At 53.7% G+C, this 24,366-nt stretch overlaps 2 protein-coding genes across 35 annotated transcripts in view; one reads left to right on the top strand and one right to left on the bottom strand.

The window, feature by feature from the left end:
- Window positions 1–4,259, top strand: part of DHX30 (DExH-box helicase 30) — a 30,277-nt gene extending 26,018 nt beyond the window's left edge. For 10 of the 13 annotated variants that reach the window (XM_057706019.1, XM_057706014.1, XM_057706017.1 and 7 more), the window contains 11 exons: window positions 236–1,072; window positions 1,318–1,393; window positions 1,479–1,583; window positions 1,844–2,439; window positions 2,520–2,601; window positions 2,672–2,865; window positions 2,987–3,146; window positions 3,261–3,418; window positions 3,512–3,615; window positions 3,692–3,831; window positions 3,939–4,259. In XM_057706019.1, coding sequence (XP_057562002.1) covers window positions 236–1,072; window positions 1,318–1,393; window positions 1,479–1,583; window positions 1,844–2,439; window positions 2,520–2,601; window positions 2,672–2,865; window positions 2,987–3,146; window positions 3,261–3,418; window positions 3,512–3,615; window positions 3,692–3,831; window positions 3,939–4,192 — 2,706 coding nt within the window. In that variant the 3' untranslated portion in view covers window positions 4,193–4,259. The remainder of the gene's footprint in view (window positions 1–235; window positions 1,073–1,317; window positions 1,394–1,478; window positions 1,584–1,843; window positions 2,440–2,519; window positions 2,602–2,671; window positions 2,866–2,986; window positions 3,147–3,260; window positions 3,419–3,511; window positions 3,616–3,691; window positions 3,832–3,938) is intronic. The other 3 variants (XM_057706022.1, XM_057706024.1, XM_057706021.1) reach the window with 1 other exon arrangement.
- A 1,351-nt stretch (window positions 4,260–5,610) lies between these two features.
- The window catches only part of MAP4 (microtubule associated protein 4), a 170,900-nt gene continuing 152,144 nt past the window's right edge, over window positions 5,611–24,366 (bottom strand). For 10 of the 22 annotated variants that reach the window (XM_057705681.1, XM_057705696.1, XM_057705680.1 and 7 more), the window contains 11 exons: window positions 23,516–23,622; window positions 22,501–22,716; window positions 19,145–19,349; window positions 18,573–18,632; window positions 18,162–18,454; window positions 16,573–16,686; window positions 14,651–14,743; window positions 11,128–11,209; window positions 9,329–9,441; window positions 7,258–7,447; window positions 5,611–7,133 (listed from right to left, as the gene is read on the bottom strand). In XM_057705681.1, coding sequence (XP_057561664.1) covers window positions 7,126–7,133; window positions 7,258–7,447; window positions 9,329–9,441; window positions 11,128–11,209; window positions 14,651–14,743; window positions 16,573–16,686; window positions 18,162–18,454; window positions 18,573–18,632; window positions 19,145–19,349; window positions 22,501–22,716; window positions 23,516–23,622 — 1,481 coding nt within the window. In that variant the 3' untranslated portion in view covers window positions 5,611–7,125. Of the gene's footprint in view, window positions 7,134–7,219; window positions 7,448–9,328; window positions 9,442–11,127; window positions 11,210–14,650; window positions 14,744–16,572; window positions 16,687–18,161; window positions 18,455–18,572; window positions 18,633–19,144; window positions 19,350–22,500; window positions 22,717–23,515; window positions 23,623–24,366 lie in introns of those variants that run through there. The other 12 variants (XM_057705685.1, XM_057705699.1, XM_057705692.1 and 9 more) reach the window with 9 other exon arrangements.

The raw sequence follows: 24,366 nt of genomic DNA, 5'->3' as shown, positions 1-24,366 counted from the left end.
GGAGCAGGTGGTAGTGACTTCCAGCTTTCTCCACTGGGGATGGAGCCTGGGAGCACCCTCCCCCAAGCAGTCTAGTCTTGCCCACAAGGGCCCCGGGGCAGTCGTGGACTGAGTCCTCTTCAGTGGGCTGGGCCACAGCCTCTGGCCCAGGTGAATCATGTGGAGGGGATGGCTGTGGGTAAATGAGAAGAAAGTATTTCTCTTCCCCATTTTGTTTGCCTCTCCCGTCCCGCAGTACCCCGTGGACAGTTCGTGGATCTCTCCAGAGCTTCGGCTGCAGAGTGATGACATCTTGCCCTTGGGCAAGGACTTGGGGCCCCTGAGTGACCCTATCACAGGCAAGCCCTACGTGCCCCTGTCAGAAGCAGAGGAGCTGCGTCTGAGCCAGAGCCTGCTGGAGCTGTGGCGGCGGCGAGGGCCAGTCTGGCAGGAGGCCCCCCAGCTCCCTGTGGACCCTCACCGGGACACCATCCTCAGTGCCATCGAGCAGCACCCAGTGGTGGTCATCGCTGGGGACACAGGCTGTGGGAAGACCACTCGCATCCCTCAGCTGCTGCTGGAGCGCTACGTGACCGAGGGCCGCGGCGCACGCTGCAATGTGGTCATCACCCAGCCGCGCCGCATCTCGGCTGTCTCTGTGGCACAGCGGGTCAGCCATGAACTGGGCCCCTCCTTGCGCCGGAACGTGGGCTTCCAAGTGCGGTTGGAAAGCAAGCCTCCGGCCCGAGGCGGCGCTCTGCTCTTCTGTACTGTGGGCATCCTGCTGCGGAAGCTGCAGAGCAATCCCAGCCTGGAGGGTGTGAGCCACGTCATCGTGGACGAGGTGCACGAGCGGGACGTGAACACGGACTTCCTGCTGATTCTGCTCAAGGGCCTGCAGCGGCTCAATCCGGCCCTGCGGCTGGTGCTCATGAGTGCCACAGGCGATAATGAGCGCTTCTCCCGCTACTTTGGTGGCTGCCCTGTCATCAAGGTGCCCGGCTTCATGTACCCCGTCAAGGAGCACTACCTGGAGGACATCCTGGCCAAGCTGGGCAAGCACCAGTACCCACATCGGCATCGGCACCACGAGGTGAGGGGATACGCCTGCCCTGTCCTGCCCACGGCTCCTGGCCCTTCCTCTGTGGATTCCCCTCCTCCTTCCCAAGCCTTGGTTTCCTTGCTAGAAATGGGAATGATCAGGCCTGCTTGACAAGGGTGTGGTGAGGGTTGGAGGTGATGTGTCGCGTGCCTTGGCCTCACTGAGTCGTGGTGGCCGTGTCCTGTGCACTACCCCTGGCCCCGGGGCTGTGACTGGCCTCTCTTCCCCCACCCCAGTCTGAGGATGAATGTGCTCTCGATTTGGACCTTGTGACTGATCTGGTTCTGCACATTGATGCCCGCGGGGAACCAGGTGGGTGCTTTCTTCTCTGCCCCATGTCCACTCTGCCCGCCATCTGCCAGGAACCGCTGGCTCATGCCTGCAGGGCCCTTTACAGGTGGGATCCTCTGCTTCCTGCCTGGCTGGCAGGAGATCAAAGGAGTGCAGCAACGCCTCCAGGAGGCCCTGGGCATGCACGAGAGCAAGTACCTCATCCTGCCAGGTGAGAGCATGTGTGTGAGGATGGTGGCCCTTGACACTAGGCTTGCCCTCTGTCCTGGGCACTGACTCATCTGGGGCTCAGGGCCTTGGATTTCTCACCAGGCTGCACTACTTTTTGCTGGTTTTATGACCTCTACTGGGCATATTGCTAATCTGGACTTCAGTTTCATTAAGATAGGGTCAAAATCCTTGCCTGCCCTCATACGGGGAGGTTTTGGCCGGAGCAGTGCCCATGACCAGTGTGTTCTTGCTGCCCGCCAGTGCACTCCAACATCCCTATGATGGACCAGAAGGCCATATTCCAGCAGCCTCCCGTTGGGGTGCGCAAGATTGTCTTGGCCACCAACATCGCTGAGACCTCTATCACAATCAATGACATCGTGCACGTGGTGGACAGCGGTCTGCACAAGGAGGAACGCTACGACCTGAAGACCAAGGTGGCACCCACCTCCTGGCCCAGTCCCAGCCCAGATCTGCCACGGGCCTGTGTGTGTCTGGAGAAGGCCACACTTGTGGGGTCTCAGTGTCCCTGCTGTGGTGGGGGAGGTGTTGAGGGGTTGAGTGACGTGAAGGCCAGGCAAGGGGAGCATGGAGGAAGGCCTGCAGTGTGTGTGGCTGCTCACCTGCCCCCTCCCCCAGGTGTCCTGCCTGGAGACGGTGTGGGTGTCACGAGCCAACGTGATCCAGCGCCGGGGCCGGGCGGGCCGCTGCCAATCAGGCTTTGCCTACCACCTCTTCCCTCGGAGCCGGCTGGAGAAGATGGCCCCTTTCCAGGTGCCGGAGATCCTGCGCACGCCCCTCGAGAACCTGGTGCTGCAAGCCAAGATCCACATGCCAGAGAAGACGGTGTGGCAGAGGTGGGCGGTGGGGGGGGGGGGGCTCTGGGAATGTGCAGGTGGGGTGTGGGCTAACGGGTTCTGCCTCATTCATGCCGTAGGCAGTGGAGTTCCTCTCCAAGGCTGTGGACAGTCCAAACATCAAGGCAGTGGACGAGGCTGTGATCTTGCTCCAGGAGATCGGTGAGTGGTGCAGGGCCGGGCCGGGCTACGGAGTGGCTCTCAAGGGTGGGACTGACAGCTGAACTTGCAGGGGTGCTGGACCAGCGGGAGTACCTGACCACCCTAGGGCAGCGCCTGGCCCACATCTCCACTGACCCGAGGCTGGCCAAGGCCATAGTGCTGGCTGCCATCTTCCGTTGCCTGCACCCGCTGCTAGTGGTTGTTTCCTGCCTTACCCGGGACCCCTTCAGCAGCAGCCTGCAGAACCGGGCGGAGGTGGACAAGGTCAGACCCAGTGCCTTCGCGTGGCCCTCTGTTCTCCCTTCTGGCTCTCAACCACCTTCTGTCCCAAGGTGGCTTCCTCTGGTCCCCGTTCTGTGACCCTGGCACCTTCCTTTCCTCCCAGGTAAAGGCACTGTTGAGCCATGACAGTGGCAGTGACCACCTGGCCTTCGTGCGGGCTGTGTCTGGCTGGGAGGAGGTGCTGCGCTGGCAGGATCGCAGCTCCCGTGAGAACTACCTGGAGGAAAACCTGCTCTATGCACCCAGCCTGCGCTTCATCCACGGTCAGTACGGTCCCAAGCTGCCCTGAACCCCTCCACCCTTCCCACTCCATTGGGACAGTTCCCACTGAGCTGTGAACCAGTGGCCCTATGTTCACCCCGACTTTGCCTCCCCAGGACTCATCAAGCAGTTCTCAGAGAACATTTATGAGGCTTTCCTGGTGGGGAAGCCCTCGGACTGCACCCTGGCTTCTGCCCAGTGCAACGAGTACAGTGAGGAGGAGGAGCTGGTGAAGGGTGTGCTGATGGCGGGTCTCTACCCCAACCTTATCCAGGTGCTGCCTTGGGGAGGGGGCACCAGGCCATGGCCTTGTCTTCTCATCCCAGCTCCTTGGTCAACCCACCCACCTTTTCCTTCATTCTTGCAGGTGAGGCAGGGCAAGGTGACCCGGCAGGGCAAGTTCAAGCCCAACAGTGTCACTTACAGGACCAAATCCGGCAACATCTTGCTGCACAAGTCGACCATTAACAGGTGGGGGGCTGGCAGGCTGGAGCGGGGCAGCTGGGATGGTTCAGCGGGGGGCCTCACCCAGCCCTTTGTTCCCTAGGGAGGCCACACGGCTACGGAGCCGATGGCTGACATATTTCATGGCTGTCAAGTCCAATGGCAGTGTCTTTGTCCGGGACTCCTCCCAGGTGCACCCACTAGCTGTGCTGCTACTGACCGACGGGGACGTCCACATCCGTGGTGGGTACCTGCACACCTCACCTCCTGCCCCACCACTTCTCCAGCTGCTCTGTCTCCTCAGGGGCCTGGCCTCACCTGGGCTCCCTGCCATCTTTCCCTTCCTCTAGATGATGGGCGCCGGGCCACCATCTCCCTTAGTGACAGCGACCTGCTGCGGCTGGAGGGCGACTCACGCACCGTGCGGCTGCTGCGGGAGCTGCGCCGGGCCCTGGGCCGCATGGTGGAGCGGAGCCTGCGCAGCGAGCTGGCCGCACTGCCGCCCTGTGTGCAGGAGGAGCACGGGCAGCTGCTTGCCCTGCTGGCTGAGCTGCTGCGCGGGCCCTGCGGCAGCTTTGACGTGCGCAAGACCGCTGACGACTGAGCCCTGTCTCCGCTGGGGCCATGTACAGAGTGCAAATGTTTATTTAAAATAAAGTTCTATTTATCCCTTGTGAGCACTGCTATCCCCTGGGGCTCCTCTCTCGGGGCCTCAGCGCTCTGGGCTGGGGGCCACGGCTCCCCAAACGAAGAGGAGGAGTGAATGCTCAGAAGGGAGGAACCCAAGTCTTCGGAGAGGAAGGGGCTTAGAACCCACTCCTCAGGAACTTGGACCACCCACGTGGGTTTTGGCTTGTGCTGCTTGGCCCAGCCTTGTCTTTGTCCCAGCTGCTTTGGTAGGCGCTGTCCTTGCAGGTGTGGCAGGACCCACAGTGTGGACCCTCGTTCAGTCTGGCTGCCACCTTGCAGCCCAGGCAGATGGGGGAGGGAAGAGTTCCACAAGCAGCCAAGACCCACTCAGACCTTAACCTTTGGTCGTATCCACAGATTCACAGATGAGGGGCTGAGGTCCTGCATGGTGCACACCGGTCCCTTGATGCAAGGGGACAAGCTAGGGGGTGGGGTCACAGATGCTGGAGATGTAGACAACCAGGACATACAGAAGACAGGGCCTGTGCAGTGGGACATAAGAGCTTTATTTACTCTGGAAATCGTTACAACAGAATCACAGGTTGACGTGGGTAACGGCTGAGCCATAAGCAAATGGGGAAGTACAGAAATGTCCCAGTGCCGGCGGCTGCAGAGTAGAACACAGCACGCAGGGCCTCTGGTCCCACCTGTCAGGGCGGCCTTCTCAGCTTCTCTGGCTTGTGGGACCCTTCAAGGGAGTTGTGACCAAACCAACTTTCAGAACACTGACCACCCCAGCGCCCCCTGGAGAGCTCTCCACTGGGGTCACCTCTCCCACCCCTACCTTTGGCCAGTGGAGTAAAGGACCCAGAGCTTGTCATCCGCTTCAGCATCAGCATGGGTGCAGGTACCTTTAGGCCCAGCACTGTCACCCCACCGCGTCTCCTGGCACCCCGCCTCCTACTGCATCCTCCCAGTTTCATCTCGCCCCTTCTTGCAGACAAAACACGGATGCCCCGATGTCCCTGGTGCTGTTGAAGCACTATGTGGACAGTCTCTGGCTCTGGGAGCGCTTTTCCCACAAAACCCCTGCAATTTCTTGGTATGTGCTTGGGGAGCTGGGCATATGGTGTTGAACCTCCCTGGAGAGAAAACTACCTCAGAAATGGGAAGAACCTGCCCAGCCCAGACACGCTCCCTCTACATGGACATCAAATCTGAACCTAGGTCAAGAGCCCCCACTTTCTCAGCGCCAAGGGATGCCAGAAGAGGAGGGGGGGAGGGTGAGGGGCCAAGTCTGTGGCAGCCTCCTTGGGGGCAAGTCTGCACTGCAGAAAATGCTCTTTCAGAGGAGAAGCCTTGGAGTCTCCCAGGCCATTTCACTACAAACTGTTATGTTTTAATCCTTTATTAGAAACCATGCAAACTTTAATACAAAAAATACAAGTGCAATAAGAATCTTCGTGTCAATACAATTCCCGGGACTCATCATTGCAGCCATCCCAAGACCAGGCCTAACAAGGACACCCCTCCTCAGGCTGGCCTTGCCTCTCCTGTCTTCTCTCCCATCTCCAGTCAGGCTATAAGGGAGCCTGGATGGCCCATCTCATGTGCTTATTTTTAAATTTCCAGACTTGATTCCCCACTATCCACATGAGTTCCGAACACATCGGGCTCCCTGGCAACTGAAGGCTAGCGTGTCCTAGGCTGCAGGCTTGGAGGAATTTGACCTCCATGGCCCTTTCCAGCCCTGACCTTGTCTCCCATCAGATCCCAGGGAATGAGACAGACATAGATGCCAAAACCAGCCTCTTGGTTAGAAAAGAAAAGCAGCATACACACAAAATGCCAGAACCACCAGTTCACACTCTGACCAGCCCCTAGCGGTCCCTGCCTGCTCTCCAGCCCACAGCCTCCACACTGCACCTGCCCTGCCCAAACCACCTCTGGGGCTGGGGCCCCGAGCTGCCCAAGCCAAGGCAGCCTCCAATGCCTGACCTCCCAGCGGGAGGCTTCAGGATCTCCCCTCCCTGTTTCCTTTAACACCTACCAAGGACCCTCATTTAGACATGGCTTCAACCTGCAAAACTACTCCACTGGTTTTCAGGTTATTAAAAAAAAAAAAAAGATAAAACAAAGTGACAGCAGCTAGGCAGGTATGGGAAGCAGTGGGGACAGGCAGCAGTGCCCCTGACTAACTTGGGGGAGGGCAGCAAGAGATGCCTGGTGCCACCCTCGAGGTGGGCACCATCATGGGGTCAAAGGAAGAGGCAGTGGCTTAGCAGGCCCAAGGTATGCAGTCAGCGCTCAGCTGTCACGTGGCCAGCCGTCACTTCCACTCTTCCCTCCAGGTGGACCAGCGAGGAGGGAGGGTATGTCAGTTTCTCATGGGTTTGGTCCAAAAAACCCAAACAAAGAGGAGGGTGGAATCCGGCTCCCCCCACCCAGATCCCAGGAGATCCCAAGCTAGCCTCCCCCCACCCCATTTTCCACCCAACCTTCTCTGTGGAGCAGCGGCGCAATGGTGAGGACGGGAGCCAAGCAGGGAGCTGGGCCTGGGGCCGGGAGTGGAAAGAGCGTGGGGGGTGGGACTGCTGCTGCCCTGGGCAAGTGAGGCAGGAGGGAGGGAGGGGCCTAGAGAGCTGCCCAGAGCCCAGGCCACTGGGGCTAGAGGGCAGCCCGGGAGAGGGAGCTAGGGGCCCGGGTGCTTGAGCTGGGGCCGCCATGGAAGTGGGGGGGGGCGGGAGACAATGTCGGCCCCATGGTCGGTGCGGGCCCTGGCGTTCGCCCGGAACGTCAGCCTGTAGGTCTCAATCTGCAGTGACACGGGAGGAGGGAAGGGAGAGGGTGACGGGGGAGACAAGAGGGGGGACACAGGGGATGGAAGACGAGACCAGAATGTCATCATTAGATGCCTGGAAAATAAAAGGTTGCTTCGTTAAAATTCAGACCACACTCTAGTCAGAAAACAAAGGAGCTTCAATTTGCAGCCAGTGGCAGGGCCCCTGGCTGGCCCTCAGGCCAAGCCCAGCCACTTACTTGTCTCCTGGATCTGGCTGTCCAAGGTCTGGGCCTCCCTTTGGTCACCACCCCCTGCCAGGGTGGTGTGGCCACTGAGGCCACTGGCTGAAGCGGGGGCGCCAGCTTCAGGCGCTGCCTCAGGGATGGCCGGCTCCTCCCCAGCAGGGGGGCCCGGACATGGAGGGGCCTCGCTGCCACCGCCCTCAGTCTACAAATGAAACAGTGGGGGAGACAGTGAAGGGTCAGTCGGGGAGGGAGTGAGATGGTGATGGTGCTGGGTTTCACACGCAGCCCCCACCCCCGCTGCCCCATCGGCGTAAGGTCCAGTCATCTGGGAGTCTAGACCAGGTGCTCCTCACCCCTACCCGCACCCGCCAGGCCGACTCCTGGCTTGAGAGGCCCTCTGTTGGGCAAGAACTCAGGCTCTGGGGCAGGAGAGCAGTGCAGCCTGGCTAGTGAACACTGAGTGCTCCTGCTGAAGCCTCTGACGTGAGGGCTGAGAGGCGCCTCGCTTCTCAGCAAGGCTGATGCCAAATCGGAACAGCTATGACAGCAGATTATTAGCCAAAAACCTGAGGAACGATCTCAAATTGTGAGTCTGGACTTGGCTAGGGAGCTCCAGGAGCTTGAACCTGTTTCTGAGGAGTGCAGGCCACCACCTCAGACGTAAGGGATCCCAGGGAACTCCCTGCACACGCGTGTGCTCAGAAGGGCTTTCTCAGCCATTCCTGGGACAGCCCTGCCTGTTCACCCATCATTCATGTGCCCCTGATACAGGCCTCTTCTGTGCTGGGCAACACTTTCGGGGCCTGGGGACATAAAGGAGGGAGGAAGGTGTCCAAGGAGGCGTGACCAGGGAGACTGCAGGGACCTGGAAAGCTTCAAGGAGAGAAAGGACTTGTGGCAACCGTGGACACCCAGTGTGAGTCAAGAGCGGAAGAGGGGGGCTGCTGGGAGGCCTGGTGCCGGCACACCTGTGCCTGGAGTGCCCAAAGGTGACAACAGAAGACTCCACAGTGGTTTTCAATCAGAACAGTGAAAGAAACGGGCCTCTGTGTTAGTTTCAGAATGATACGAAAGGGAGGTGATATGAATAAAGAAAAGACTTGCAGTCAGAAAGGCCCAGGCGTGAGCCGTGATCTGTACGCGCTCATCATGAGCCCTGGGACAAGCGACTACACCTGAGTTAGCGCCCCCGGGGGGGCTGACCAGAGAATGGCCCCTCACAAGGAATGGAGCACGACCTGAGGGTCTGTGACAGGGCAGGGGCCCCCGTGGTTAAGGGAGCTAGTCAGGGCTTGAACTGGAGTGCTGGGGGTGGACGGGACGAAGTGTGGGCTGGGGTGGACCCACACTGGACGGCTGGATGCAGGAGGAAGGCCCGCAGTGCCACTCTCGTCCCCTCTCCCTTGCCCACCTCTCCCTAAGCAGCTGCAGCCACCCTCAGGCTTCGAGCCTGCAAGATGCTGTGCCTGTGGGCCCCCTACCCGGTGACACGGAACAAAGGACAGACAGCATCTTGGCAGACAAAGGATCTCACGGTACTGTGGAAGGAGAGAGGAGGGAAGAGGGGGAGGCAAGAGAGGGAGGGAAGGGAGGACAGGCCCAACCAGGATGGGAAGCCCGCTGCCCGAGCACTCTCCGGAGCCCGGCCATGCAGCCCTCCAGAGGAGGTGCATGCTGGGCCTGCCGTCATGGTTGGCTAAAAATGTGCCATCCCACTCCCAGGCCCCGAACACGGCCTGACACAGAGCAGGTACCAAATTCCCCTCTCAGGCCTTGTGGGGGCCTGCACTCCAGCCCTGTCCCTCTGAAAACAGCTGAGATGGGCTCAAAAAGGCAGGCCGTGGCTCTCAGGAGAATGTTCTGTCTCCAGCTGGACAGGTGAGAGGTGGCTGGACTGGGGCCTCTTCGCCTCTCCTGCCCCGCTCAGGACCGATGACAGACAATGGGAACAGCGATGGTGTGGGTGAGATATGACTCCTGGAGAGACTGAGGGGCGGCGACAGGCGCCAACCTGCTGGGGCCCAGACTCCAGCTGCACAGCCCCACCCTCCCAGCTGCATCCTCCCCAGGACCCACTCACTACCTTTACGGCACCTCCTGCTGGCAGGTGGCCCACATTATCGAGGGACCCCACTTTCGCCTGGGCCTTCTCCTTGAAGTTCAGCTTCTGACTTTCGATCTTGACATCTCCTCCACCTGGAACCAAAAAGAAATGGGTCACTATGTGTGGCAGAGACATACCCCTACAGGCCAAGCCAGGAGGCTGGCCAAGGACTGGGATGTGCCCAGTACAGAAAGGGGGAAAACGTGACCTGCTCCTGGTGCCTCTGAGGACAAAGCAGGAGGCATAGTGAACACACCTGTCAAAAGAGGGCTATTCTCCTCCAAGTTAGGCTGAGACAATCTCACCACACAGCCAGAGAGAAGGAAAGTTATCCTCACGAAACTGCCTGCTGCTCGCAGCCCCAGGAGAGCCTCTAAAGGAGCCAGGATGCACGCCTGCTTTGGGGTCTCTTCGCGGTGTGACGACTCCCTCTAACTGACGGCGCTGCAGGAGCCCAGCCCGCTTTCAGCCTCATAGACACCCTGCTGGTCAGGGTCAGGATCCTGGAATCCTGGTTTCCCAGCTGCCAGCACCGATACTGGAGGAGAGGAGTGACTTGCCTGAAGTCACCATCAAGCCAGTGACTGACAGACAGGATAGAGTACGGTCTGGGTGAGCAGTAAAACTGAATCTCACTGTCACGAAAAGAAAGGGAGGCAGGAGGCAGGAGGGAAGGCAGTCTGTACACAGGCACTGTTCACAGCTCAGCCAGAGTGTGGCCACAGGATCAAGGGCCAGAGCACTGTCACTGGCCACCCAGCCCCTCAGCTTGGCTTTCCCTTGAGCCTTCCTTCATTCTTCCATCTCCTCTCGGCTTGCATGACCAATCTCAATATCTAGCTTCCTGCCAAATTCTCCAGGTGTCCTACCCATTAGACTTCTGGGCCCTGCAAAAACTGGACCTCCAGTCACTCGATGTGACTAGAGAAGGAGGTATCTCACAAGAGTGGATTTTCCAGACAGAAGGAAAAATGAAGGTTAGTTAAGGGCCAAAGTGTTTTGATCCTTTTAACTGGAACATCTTCTAAAACTTTTTGCTGAAAGGGAAGGGAATTTTCTTTGCTTCCACCTTAACTGGCCCGTGGTAACTTACCTCTGAGACACCAGACCTGTCAGCCAGTGTGCCTCTGCTGCTGCAGATGTGGCCCTGCCCCAAATCTGCTGCAGACCCAGGGACCAGGGCACACGAGGCTCTTAGGGCACATCTGAGGCAAGAATGCAGGCCCTGCTCAGACAACATGCCAGCTGCTCAGAGGCCTCTGCAGGGGCACCAGGCCACCTGTGCTGCTGGAAGGCAAGTCTGCACTGCTGTGCTGGCAAGATCCATGTCTGCAGGCCAAGGCGGCATTACTGAATGTCTCCCTATCTCCTGCCAGAGCTGGTGGTTGATGCTTCACTGCTTGGGAATATCCTTTGCTCCTGAATCTGACAGGCAAGGCCCGGCCACCACTCTCTAGAGCTCCTTCAGCACCAGCTCCTGAATGCTCGTCTGGGAGGCCAAGAAGGGTTCTCAGCCCATAGCGCACGTCTCCCCTAAGCCTAGATCAACAGTGCCATGCACACAAGAGGTCCTCAAGACGCTGCCCATGCAAATGGCAGCTCTTACAAACTGTTCTTCCTCCAACTAAAAGGTTAGCACCCAGAATCGCACCTCCCTGATAGGGACTGAGGACAACCTTGTTTCTACCACTATGCCCTGGGTGTGGGTGGCTCCAGGAATCTCTATGGAAAGACAGAGGCATGGGGGTGAAACCCAGGACAAGGCAGGCACCACTCACCAGGCTTGTGCTTAATGTTAGCCTTGGACCCACACTTGGAAGAGACCTTAGAGATGTCCACCTTCTTGTTCTGAATCTGCACCTGAGGAGAAAAACACACAAAAAAATGACTGCCTCAGAGAGAGGGTGTATTGTCAGGTCCAAACCCACGCTCTCTTTATAGTTTCCAATGCCCAGCTCAGAAGCCGCCTTCTCAGAGCCTTCCCTGGCTCTAACCTCACTCCATCTCTTCTTCACAACATCTCTTGAAGGGACATCAGCATCAGCGCGACACTATCGCTTCACGTGCTCTATCATCATTTACAGAGTACCTACTATCATCAAAACAGAAGCCTCTACTTCAGCTCATCTTTCCAGCAAAGCTGCAGGTCTCCCTGAACAGGAGCATGGGGAAGTATACTTCTCCCCCCGACAGATCCGGCAGCTTCTCCAGCAAGCCACCACGTGTCCTCAGCAGCGGCAGCAGGTTCACCTTGCGCCGCACCCGAGATGCCCTGTGAGGAGTCAGCAGAGGGCACTTGCCACGGCCTGGCTCTCGCCAGGGGGTGGAGCCCAAACAGAGTTCCACACACGAAGCCTTGTCCTCCACGAAAGAATAGTTCACGAGGAGAAGTTTCGCTTTACAGATGTATTCCAGCCAACAAATGAAGAAGCAACAGGAGAATCAGAGTCTCGCCACAGTGCACCTTCACTGAACTCATGGTTTTAGGCATCAACAGCCGCCAGCACCACGAGGAGAGAGATGATGAGAAGAGCAAGACATTCTGTATCTCCTGACAGAAACACCACCACTGCCTATGAATGTCTTGCAAAAATGTGGGGGGAAAATCAAGCCTGAATCAACGTAAAGAAAACTGTAAGACTAATGAATATGGTTAAGTGAAACCATGGGGATATCCTCAGCAGAATCCAAATTCTAGGACAAACCACTCAATTTAGTTATGAAAAATGTTACCATGAGAAAAGAAAAAATGAACAGGGAACTTGCAGAGTAAGAGAAATCTCAGACTGTAAGAGGCAAATCAACCAATCACAACTTATAGACCTTACTTATATCCTGACTAAGCAAACCCGTTTAACATGTTATGTATCGTGTTTTATATTATATCCATATGTATATGAGAGTTCTTATCTTTTATATATTGGAATATTTGCAGATAAAAGATATAACTAGAACTGGCTTCAAAATAACTGGAGTAGGCATATATAGATAAGACTGGCCACACAGATAATAAATGAAGCTGGGTAAAAAAGTACATCCAGTTCACTGTACCATTTTTTTCTACTTTCGTATATGTTGGAAACCTTCTATAATTAAAAGTTTTAAAAAGCTTAATTGCATCTCACTAACTTAACAAAGCCTCTGAGACGAGGCTCTGCCTCCCTAGGCTGGTACATAGAGGAGCCACAATCTGCTTCCAAAAGATCTCCCCCGCCCACCCCGACCTCCACTGGCAGCTTCGGCTCTAGGGAGCCACACACTGCTGTGCTGGCCTAGAATGCGTGTTTCTCATGCTGGCCCCAAGGTTGCCCCCAGTGACACCTGGCAGCCAGCACCAGCGCATTCACGACCAACCCGGCATCCCCGCACCTCGCTCCAGCCGTGTGCTCATGCTATCTGCCCCTGGCCTGAGGGTCACTGCAGGTGTCAATACCGTTACTGAAGTGACACTGCCAACAAGTCTCAGAACCCGTTAACATACACACCCCTCCTTGCGAGGGTGAAATGGAACTGGAACTGCTGCAAAATTTAAACCAGGATCAGCCACAGAAGTAGCTGCCATGTTCTTGCCTGATGGCCTCTTGGTTCTCAACCAGGCGCACGTTTGTGTGTACCGGGGGGCCTGTGCGGAGCACTGACCGGAATCCTGCTCCAAGCCACTAATCCCTGCAGTAACCCCAGAATTTCCCTCTGAAGGGAAGGGGGGCCTGCGTACGGCTGGCAGCCACCCTTCTTACACGCAGGTATATCCGTGGTGGCTTTACGGAGAGGCTGATGGAAGGCACGACAGCGCCTTAGTCCAGGCTGTTTACCCTCATCTTCCCACCTGGAAACACTGTCACAGGCATTTTCCTAATGCTCTGCTGTTTAAGGAAGCCTCCTGAAATGAAAACGCTGTAAAAAAGTACATTCCCTCGCCGAAAAAATCTCTGCTGAAGTCATGCAGGCAGCGTGGGAAGACCATAGTGGGTGATGAACAAGCACTGTTTCCAGAGCGTTGACGCACACTACACAACACATATAAACGCATTTCTGTGTCACACACACACAAGCAACCCAATTCCCTCAGAATCCCTGTTCACCTTCTGTTTGTATCTTGGCCAAAAGCCTGAGAGGAAAGGCGAGGGCCAGTGCCTACCTGGGCTCTTCACCAGCTTGATCTTGATCACCTTAACCAGACACTGCCTTTAAGAGCTTCACCCGCCTCCGCCTTCTCACACGGGGATGGCTAATATCTGGCCAACTTCCAAGTTAGCCAAGCACTGCCCACCTGCATGTCAAGGATGCAGTTTCTGCCCAGGCCAGCCAGCGGTGGGGAGATGGCCAGGAGGGACATGCAGGAGGGCAGTCATGCAGGGGGAGACAGAGGTGCTCTGTATTTGCAGCCCCACAGCAGAACTGCAGAGTGGGGCCCTTCGCAAGCCACGGGCCGGACGGCATGGCCACCAAAGGGGCAGTGGCACAGAGACTAAAAACGAAGAGGGAAAGCAAAGCAGGACTTAATCCGGGCCAAGACAGAGAGGAGAAGGAACTGAATGAACCCCAGGGAGACCAGCACAGGGCAGCTCCCTCCCTCTGGGGGTGGGAGAGTGGTGAGGGCAGAGGCTGCAGAGGCCCGCAAGCCTGGGCTCTGTCACAGGGACGTGGGAAACGCAGTGTGTTCTCCACATGCTAGGTGACAGTGGTGATCTGCCCGGTCTCTCCCTACACCAGGACCTCCCTATGAGCTCCAGTCACCTGTGTCCCCAACACAGATCCTAAGGATGGCACAGAGGAGCAGCATGATAAACAGGATGTCTGGATGGGAGAAGGAAGGAGACTAAAAAGAAAACGAAATAGGAGGAAGAAGGGGTTGGAAGAGGGAAACAGCGAGGGAAGGACAGTAGAAAGAAAAGAGGGAGAAGGAGGCAAGGAGAGAAGAGAAGGAAGAGCAGGAGGGACACAGACGTGGTCACGAACTCCCTGGCTCTACAACAGGATGGGCTCTGGAGAAGTCCGGACATCCGTCTCCAGCTCAGGACCGCTGCATCCCTAGGAGCGGACTGCTGACCGCGTCTCTCAGACCGGGTCTCTGACAGCAGGAGGAACCCCTAAGGCCTGCCACCCACAAGGGTGAAAAGATGCCAAGTGGGTAACACCCAGCCGTCGTTTACGGGCTCACCAGAAACACTCAGTCTGAACACATTTGAGCACCGGGGTCTCCCCTGACTGCTCGCGCACCAGCATGGGGGCGGCCCTCTCCCCAGGGTGCCCCACGGCAGGCTCTGCTTTAGACGCTAGCGGCCCCAAGCGCATACTTACATTACCACCTCCAGGGACATGCTTAATATTGTCCTTGGAACCACACTTGGACTGAATATGGCTGTAGCTCACTTTTTTGGAGACTATCTGGACCTGGAGTGTTAGAGAACAGAAAAAACAACACAAAGGGAGAGGGCTGGTTAGAACTGACACGGGGCAGGCAGGAAGTCCGCACGTGGCCACAGTGAGCAGCAGGAGAGCGGGAGAGCTGTTCAAACCCCACCTTCAGCAGAACAGCTGTGGAAAAGCACAGGGCGAGGAACTGGAAGGAGCAGGAAAGGAAGTGAAAACGTGAACACACAACACAAGGACAGAAGATGTGCCAGAACGCTACGTGGTCGTCTTCACGGCTCCTGGGGGGGGTAGGCTGCGGTTCACAGGGTCCAGGCACCCGTGCCTGCTCTCTCCTGGAGGCTCCCCTCCACAAGGGTCCTGCTCATCCTGACCCATCCTCACCCAAGGATGGCCCTTCCCTTAAATCTGGGGCCTGGAATTGCTGCAGCCAGACCTGCACTGGGAGGCAAAGGCTGCGTGGGGAAGCCCAGGGCAGCTGGCTCAAGGCCCAGATCTCATGCTGATGGGAAGGGACCAGGGGCCGCTGGACCTGCTACACAGAACCCTGGGCACCAGGAGGCGCAAGCCACAGCCACACTTCCACGCAGAACCCTTCTGTCTCAGGGATCGAGAAAGCGCAGTGCAATTGAGGTTTAGATCTAGTCTTCTTTTTGACTGGAGGGTGAAACCCCTTCCAGATGTCCAATCTTGTGCCCTGTTTCACATGCAAAGAGGCCAGGCTCTGGGCAGGGCTGCAGTGAGGCACAATCTGGGGGGAACCTGCACACTGTGCTGTATGTAAACAGCTCCCCCTGAAACAGAGCGACACAAAAGGCCCAGGCTCCAAGGTCTGGGACAAAGAATTCTTTTTGAGCCTTCTCAAGAAAGGAACACTTGCCAGCTTCCTTCCCTCCACTCCTTAGAACCCTTCAAAATGAGGCAGTGTCCCTAAACTGAAGAGTTCTCCACAGAGTAGAGAAATCTACCCTGAGAAACTCCAATTGCTTCTTGCCTTCTTTACAACATCAATGATGAATAACTGGTGAGCAAAGCACTTTCCCAATGAAGCGGGTCTGAACCAGAGACCTACAGGACCTCTAGAAGCTCCCAGAGGCACGGCGCAGCCTTCCCCACCTGCCAACCGTATGAAGTCTTTGGGCTGAGCCCTCCTGTCCTGCTCCCTAAGGGCTGGAGCTCAGGCTTCTCTGGGAGCCTCTGGCTACCTACATGCCACAGATAAGGTTCCCAGGGCAGGAGGAGGGGCCTGGCTCCAGGGTGTGGAGACAAGGTGAAAGAACCTAGCACTTTTGCTCACCTCTGTGTCCAGGTGATGCTGCAATCTCTATGCTGAATGGGTTTCCATTGGGAACGAGCATCCTAACTTTCAGTACAGAGATTCTTGGGGAAGCAGGACAACTGAGGCCATCTCCACATCCAGCAGTGTTGAGAGGGGCCTTCAGTTGAACTTGAAGCACAGGGGCTCCGGGGTTCCTGGTGCTGGAAGGTTACCAATGCCATGTCTTACTGAGGAAGAAGCTGGGTGCTCTGTGTGTGTTCGTGTGCATAATGGGTGGGTTTCAGATCAAGATCAGAGTGAAGGAAGTGACTGACAGTGTTTGGATCCATTTTATCCAGCTGAATAAATATTCCCTAAAGAACTAATGGGCTTCTAGCACTGTTAACTTTCAAGGTTAACAGAGGAAATTTTCTGATGCCTGAGTCATGAAACACAGAGGAGGGAACATGGGGAGAAGTAGAAACCAGTGAAGGACAGGGAAAAAGTGCAATAGAAGGGAAAGTGACTCAGGCTGGAAGAAACAGTTGACGGTCTTTTACCTTCAAGAGGTAAAAGTCTAAATAAAACTCACTTTCCCAGCAGGCGGTTTCTGTGCACTGCCAATTGGGCCGGCTGCTTTAGTGACTGCATTAGGTTCAGGCTTTCGAGCTGGAGCAGCTGCCTCTGTTTTTTTCTCTACTTTGGCCTGGATGGAGATAAAGGGAGGGCAAATTTCAAACCAAGAGGATAAGAGCCCAGATGCTAAGAAAGGAAGAAGGCTGAAGGGGACTCGAATTCAGGCCAGGCCACCATGCAGAAGCAGGTCACCCTTGCTCCTAGAAAAAAAAACATCGATTTGCCAGGGCAGACCAAGCTGGACAGAGAGGGGCTGCAGACCAGTTTTGAGACATGAGGAAGAGATCAAGACACCACTCACGGAGAAGGAGACAGGAAGGAGGGCTAAATGAGCGATTCTCTTCTGAACGTGTACTGGGGTTTTCAAATCACAGTGCCCACCCCCACCTCCCGGCCCCATGTTGTGATTATGCCCCACAAGCAAGCTGCCATGGTCACAGGGCACCACTATGGACGATGGGAAGTGTCACACCCTCAGGTATGTTGGAAGAGAAAAAATTTTCATCACTAGACTGAGTTACTCAACTCTCCACCAAGATCTCCTGCAACTTTCGCACCATGAAAGTGTAAGAAGAGCACAGGCCAGGGGTGGGGGGCGGGGGTGAAGCATGGACAAACCACAAGCACCACAGCCCCAGACGGCTGGCTGGGTATGCCAGAGCGATAATCTCTTGGCAAAACCAACTCTTAGGCCCTTATCCCAGTTCTCCATCAGTGTCTTCCAACAGTATCAAGATTCTGCCTCATTTTGGATGCTCTTCAATTTTTTAGCAGCTCTGGACTGAAGCAATTTAAGTATCCTACCCTGAGTGTGGGGGGGTGCCTGTGGTGGTGGTTTAAGTGCTAGAGAATGATGCAGGAGATGAGAACTGCTGCTCCGGGGACTTTCAACTTGGACTCTGGCCACCACATTTTCATGCATAAAATCCCGGTGGTTGTTAATAGTTAATGAATAATTCTGGGGTGGATGCACCCAGAAAGTCCTTAAAGTAAAGCGCTGTGGCCAGCCATGCTTCTCCATCACGACACTCTTATCACGGTCCTTTGTTTAGGAAAGCCAGGGGCTCGCAGCAAGTCACCCTGGCCACAAGAGGACACTAGTTCTCGTTCGGACAGACTCTCCACCCAAGACACAGCTTAGGGAACAAAGAGGTGGTCCCTCTTCTGCCTATCCTGCCGTCTGCAGTGCAGGGGTAAGAAACAGAACAAACCAGGTTCCCGTCCAGCATCTCTCATCTGTGCAAGGCCTCCTCTGGTTGTTCTGTAAAAGCAGAACCCTTTTGCCTCCAAACAAAAATGTAAGCTTTAACCCCAAAATGCAGAACAGGAGAGAAGAGAAAGCTCAGAGCTCAGACCACAGCTTCTTGCCGCTGGGAGGCAGAGCCCAGGATGAAATTCCCTGACACTGAATCCAATGTCCTGACTGCCCCGTGCATGGTGGGCCCCTTGGGCTGATGCGAGGACATGCCTGGGAACAGTGCTTAGATGTGGCAGGGGAAGAAGCAGGGGCCAGCATGCCGAGGACCCCAAGCTCCCTGGACTCACCCGGCCTCCTCCAGGCTGATGCTTGATGTTTTCCGTGGAGCCAACCTTAGAACGAACATTCTTCAGATCAGGGGCGGAAGCATTGGTAGCCACGCGGCCCAGCCTCGGGGCAGAGGAGCTGGGCTTGGCTGACGTGGGCTTCTTGTCCACGGTAGGAGTCCCAGGGGGCCGGGGAGGCGTGGCTGTGGGCTTGACTCGGCTGGGAGCCACCCCTGCTGGGGGTGCCACCCCAGGGACAGCAGTGCTTTTCTTCACGGAACTAGTGGAGGTGCTCTTTGGGCGACTCAAGTCAGCTGCAAAGGCAGGAGTGAGAGATAACAAGTGCTCAGGGGAGAGAGCAAAGGGAGCCTTAAAGCCATGGAAGAGGTGGGTTGAAATCTGGGTTCCACAGAGCAGCGGATGGGGTCTTACCTGGTGCAGACTTCGCAGCCACCTTCTTGATGTCTGCAGGCTTCCCCTCAGTCTTGACTGCTGCACAGACACATGCTTTTTAACATCACGTTTAACAACATGACCTACTGAATGGCTCAGTCAAAACTGAGATTCGTGCATCCATCTGACAGTTACGAAATCGTTGGAGCCAGGGGCTGTGCTAGTCTCTGGGAACAAACTAGTAAATTAGACAGCCAAGTAAAGACCACGGCCTGATGGAGCATCTAAGGCCGGGCACTGTGTCTTACTCTTTTCTAGTCTTGACAATGCCTTCCACATGGCCTTTCTTTGAATGGCCTATTTCTTATCGTGAAAGCCTATGAACACACTGAGCTGGGTGCTGTGGAGTTACTAAGAAAGTAACAGTAAATTCTACCTGGGAATTCATGGGAATCTCCTTCACTCAGGACTTTTCTGGATACATGTACCTACTAACCTCCTATGGAGATCGAGGCTACCACTTTTCAATGGATCCCATTAAAGACTGCTGCAAAGCCAAGGCTGAGCTCGCCTCCCCACTGGTTCCCATGGGAGGGAAGCGCAGTACTCACCAGTGGGTCTCTTGGGCAAGGGTGTAGAGGGGCTCCTACTGCTTGGCCCAGCTGAGGCAAGAGTGGCAGGTGCTGTGGCTTTTGGGACAGTCTGGGTGCTCTTGGAGCCAGGCTTAACGGCCGGGGCAGAGACTGCCTTGGATGGCGAGGCTGGCTTGGATGGCGAGGCCCGCTTCTCAGGAATCTTTGCCTCTGCAACAGGCTGCTAATAGGAAAGTGGAAATAAGAGCTGCAGGTCAGCAAAGGCCACGGAAGTCATGCCAAAAGATGGTTCGTGTAAGCTTACACCAGAAAACAGGGGTACCGTGGGTCTGGCAGCCACTGGTAGGAAATATATACGGCTGTACGATCACAGTCCCACACACAACGTGAGAAATGGCCACGTAGGGCGCCGTGTGCTCGGGGCTCAGGAAACAGGGAGTCAAACCACCTCAATCCAACCTGAACCAGTGAGAATGAACAGCTTTGACAATATACCACACCACAAACTGTCTGCCTCAGGATTCCCTGCATTAAATACTTACGTATTTAATGTATTAATATTTGACCAGAGATTGAATAAATATATAAACGAAACAAAAAATTTAAAATGTTCAGTCAAATCCAGCCATTCTTTGGGCTCAGATGCACCCGGGGAGTTCTGAACAGGATGGGGCTGCAGGTGCAGGCTGCGCTGGCCAAATCAGTCAGGTCAGAAGCCTAAGCTCCACCCCCAGGCAGGCCCCCAAATCACAGTGTGATCTTGGGCAAATCACTGGGCCTCTCTTGGCTTTATTTCCTCACCTGGACAAAGGAGGTTGAAAGGAAGGATCGCTATGGACCAGCTTTGATAATCTGTGATGTTGGAGACTGCAGGATGAGGGTTCTGTGAGAGCATCGGGACAATGAGAAGGGGCAGTGGGGGTGCAGGCCTGACCAACAGAGGGAAAGAGGAGGCCAGTGCCACAGCTCTGACCGAAAGCAAAAGGGAAAAGCCTCTCAAGTGTAGCTCCTCTTCCATGGGAGCTGGGCATGTCATCACTACCATGGAAGGGAAGGAGTCAACACAGCCTGGTTTCTACAGGAATTGGCAATGAACATACTGTTATGACAAGCAAATATACCATGATACTCAAGAGAGTAAGCCAAACCACAGACAAAGTGGATCCAGCTCTTATACTCCAAGAGAAACAGCCACACAGAGGGTAGTATGTTGGTGGAGACAAGCAGGATATTGCTTAAATGGAAAATCAGCTAAGGAGGTTCTCAGAAATTAAGGGCTGGCATCCATTTAAATAAAATCGAACCCTGCAAATGCAGGTAATGGCCATTCCTACAATGAAGGGCCCAAGCATGATGTCAAGAATCCTAAGGTTGGAATCAGGGGAAGTGGCCCAGCTACCAGCTCTGTCTCAAATATGTCATGGGACTCTGTGCAGAGGGATTCCTGCTCTGTTTGCTCTAACATGTAACATGCAGGGTACACAGGTTCGATAAGTAAGGGAGGGAGGGAGAAAGGGAGGATGGGAGGGAGGGAGAGAGGGAGGGCGGGAGGAAGGAAGGAAGGAAGGAAGGAAGGAAGGAAGGAAGGAAGGAAGGAAGGAAGGAAGGAAATATAAGGACTAAACCAGATGCTCTCTGGGGTCTCCAAAGTTTCAATACTATGAGTCAGAATAATCAAGCGGGCTCTTATATTTTGCTAGTAAGCGTAATAATAAAATAAGTTAGAAAAACGTTGCTTGGGATAGAAATCTCTAAAGGATGTGATGTTCTTTAGACATCAGGCTTTTGGCCTCAGCGAGCTGCAGAACCAGCCTGCTCTCGTAGCTGGAGTCACTCTCCTGTTTCTCAAGTTATATTTTCTCCTCTGCCAGAATCACAGATCTACTTATTTTTTCTGAATAGTTTTTTCCCCTTTGTTTGCTGCTGTAAATCTTTCTATCAAACAAGGAAAAAGAATTTCATTAGGCTTTAGTTTTTATCCATCTCTAAAAATGTTTCCATCTGTTTCTTATCTAAAAGATAAACAACAGAAATCAATATAAGGCACATGCCCTCTTCAGGTCAGCAGTCTCAAAATGCCATCTAAGAGCTGCACGGCAAAAAGCCAGGAATCAAGAGTGCTGATAGAGGCCCTGAGCACCAGCACTGGAGTTAGACCCAGGTTCAAATATGGACTCGGCCACTTACTAGCGCTGGACTACAGGAAGGTTATTTAATATAACTGAGCTATGAAATGAGGATACTAACATCCACTTCATGGGTTGTTGAGAGAGAGAATTAAGAGTTAATGCCTATAAAGAAACCAGTACAGTATGCTTCATTTTTGTTATTATTATAGAGTGAATTCCACTAGACAGCAACCCCCTCCTTCCCCTGCCCTCCTCTGTCTCCCCCAGGATTTGCTGCTAAGAAAGTGTCAGGGAGAAGCTCTAGCTACCTTCCCTCTACCCTCTTATTCAAATAAATTGTTTTCTAAAGATTAAGAAAAGCGGTCAACTGGGTAGATGAGGATCAGAAAGCTTTACGAGATTTTATTATTCCTAGTCTATATACTAGGATTGGCCAGGGTTTCAACCTCGCCTACAATTCCTAGGTTCCACCAGCTGTCTTTACAAGATTAAATTAAAACACTGACATTTTAACATGGTGACTATTCCCCATCACGAATTTAAAGAGTAACATCAGGCTGACCTAATGGCCCTTTTCAAAGAAAACAAGATGTCAGAAAATGCAGCCAGAGATTCCACCCACTCTCTCCTCCTAGAACAATCCTGTGAAGCTAATGCTGTTCTGAACTGACCAGTTTCTAAGCAATAATGTGTGGGTGACCTGGAAAACTGAAAAACTTCAGAAGGAGCCCAGTGAGAGGCAGCCTAATGCCAAAACCAAAGTAAGTTATCATGTGATGCTGGAAGCTGCTGAGATAAGCTGGAAGAGCAAATCACTGATCAACTAACGGAGGAAATTTACTTCTGTGGGATGATTAAGAGGAAAGACAAAGAACTGAATTTGGGAATTTGATGTCAGAATTATACCAAAATTAAGTATATGATTGGCATGTGGAGTAGGGGAAACTGGTTAACAAGTATTAAAATAGACGAAGAGTAAGGAGGAGCTGGGACAAATGAGGAACCAAAGCAGAGGCAATATTGCCTCCAAACAGGGCAGAGAATGGCACAAAGTAAAAAAGGCCTTCAAATGTCATGGCTGCATCATGAGCGCCCAAACTGGCTTGAGTTACCCTTCCCAAACCTTTCCCTCTCCTTTCCCCTAGTCCACCAGCCTGCTCCCATGTATGGAAGCAACAGAGCCTGACTATCTGATGCTCGGAGGGGAAAACTTTTCCCTGGCCCAGTGCTCAGATGACTACTTACCTTGGGCTTCGTGTCTTTTGAAGGTAAGGTGGAAGGCCTGGCAGTGGCAGCAGCAGGGCGTTTGGGTGGGGCAGCTGGTACTGAGCCTGAAGCAAGGCTCATGGGTTTTTTATTCGACCCACCAAAGGTGGTGGGAGCTGGCTGCTTAGGGAGAGAAGTGGGCTGTGTTTTGGCTTTCGATGTTGAAGTCTTTGCAGGTTGAGTGGTGGCCAAAGGCTTTAAGTTGATTTGTTGTTTTTTTTAAAGGCCAACATCAAACACACAGACAAGAATAAAAACAAATTAAAAAAAAAAGTATAAATTGCACAATTCAAAGTAAAATTATAAGCAATGAGGATAGATGCAACTGAAAATTAGCATTCCTTTCTTCTGAGCTCAGTAAATAGTGGAAAGACACCAGGATGCAGATAAAGAAAACTGGGAACTGTTTCTTAATGACAGTGTCACAAATTCCAGCAGTTTGGCACCTGAAGATTTAAATTCAGTAATAACTTTAAACAATTAACTAACTTTTGAAGGCTGCAACAATTCTGCGAAGCAAGTCACCAGCAGGTGATTAAGCTATTTATTCTCTGTACCTCCATAAGGCAATATCAACATCCTGTTTTAAGACCACACTAAAATGTGGCATCTACACTTTGCAATAAGTACCAATAAGTGTCTGGAGCTACAATCCACCTTGAAAACCTATGCTCCTTTGTCATGAACAGAGACTTCAGAATGGATTTCTGAATAATTCTGTAATTCCCTTTATTATTGTTGTGAAGTGAAGAAGAAACAACATCTACAGAATACACATTCAAGATAACAGGGTCAAAAGCAGAGATTTAAAGGTCTGAGTTAGGCCACCATGGTAAAATGGAAATATGAAATATTTTCTAAGCATGTCCAAACTTGAGGAAGCACTCATAACAGCTCAGAAAAAAGGAATTTCATTTGCATGACTCAAGCAATAATAGAAGATAGTTTAAAAAAATTACAGCAGTAGAAGACAACCCACCATTCTGGCTCCTACCTTTGTTTTCTTCTCTGGGCTTGGTGGGAGCTCCTTGTTTGGAGGGGCGGTGATGTCATTTCCGGTCACGCTCCCAGCAGGCCGTCCTTCTTCTGGTTTGGCTATTCCTAAAGGGGCGAAAGATACGCTAAGCAAATGCTTTCCACACCCATTGCGAAAAATGCAAGTCTTTGCAGAGACACACCACTAATTAGCACTTCATCCTGAGAAAATCCACAGAGCTATGCTGCTGAAAGTGGACAAGACTCCCAAGTCCCCCTCATTGTGACGAAGGACAGTTTTAGATTCCAGAGATTCAGGCAGCCTGTCCCTGCGGAGAAGCAACCTAACTAGGATTTGCACAAATGATCAATGGAAGGAAATGGCCCTTGAAGTTTGGTTTCCCTTCCCTGGAGACTGGCAAAGGGGTTCTGTCACCCAACCACGAAGTCCCAGAGCACACAGGGGACAAAAACCACTTCTACTAGAGTTTATCTCTTGGAATAAAGGTTCCTGAGAGATGGGATAAGAGCCAGAAGATGATCCAATGTCCTCCCCTTACTTCCTTTCCCTGTAAAGCACCACTTTATGGAGGATGTGAGATGAACTTGATCTGGTTCTAGCAGTGACCCAGATTTTCAACAAGGCTGAGGAGACCCATGAAATCAGATCCAGTGCCAGAAATAAAGTCTACAGCCTAAGGCTACGCCCAGCAGCACCACTGTGGGGAGGTGACTCCAGATTTCAATAAGGCTGTACCAGAAAGCATTAAAATACCACGAAATGTATAACCTGGGTGTGGGGAAGCCTTTTCTAACTGGCACAAAATCTAGAAGCCACAAAAGATTAAGCTGGACTACAGAAAAATAAAA

The sequence above is a fragment of the Hippopotamus amphibius genome, chromosome 13, assembly GCF_030028045.1.
Source record: "Hippopotamus amphibius kiboko isolate mHipAmp2 chromosome 13, mHipAmp2.hap2, whole genome shotgun sequence".
NCBI classification, from domain to species: domain Eukaryota; kingdom Metazoa; phylum Chordata; class Mammalia; order Artiodactyla; family Hippopotamidae; genus Hippopotamus; species Hippopotamus amphibius.
The sequence above is the reverse complement of the archived record's forward strand: the minus strand, read 5'-3'. Positions and strand labels throughout refer to the sequence as shown.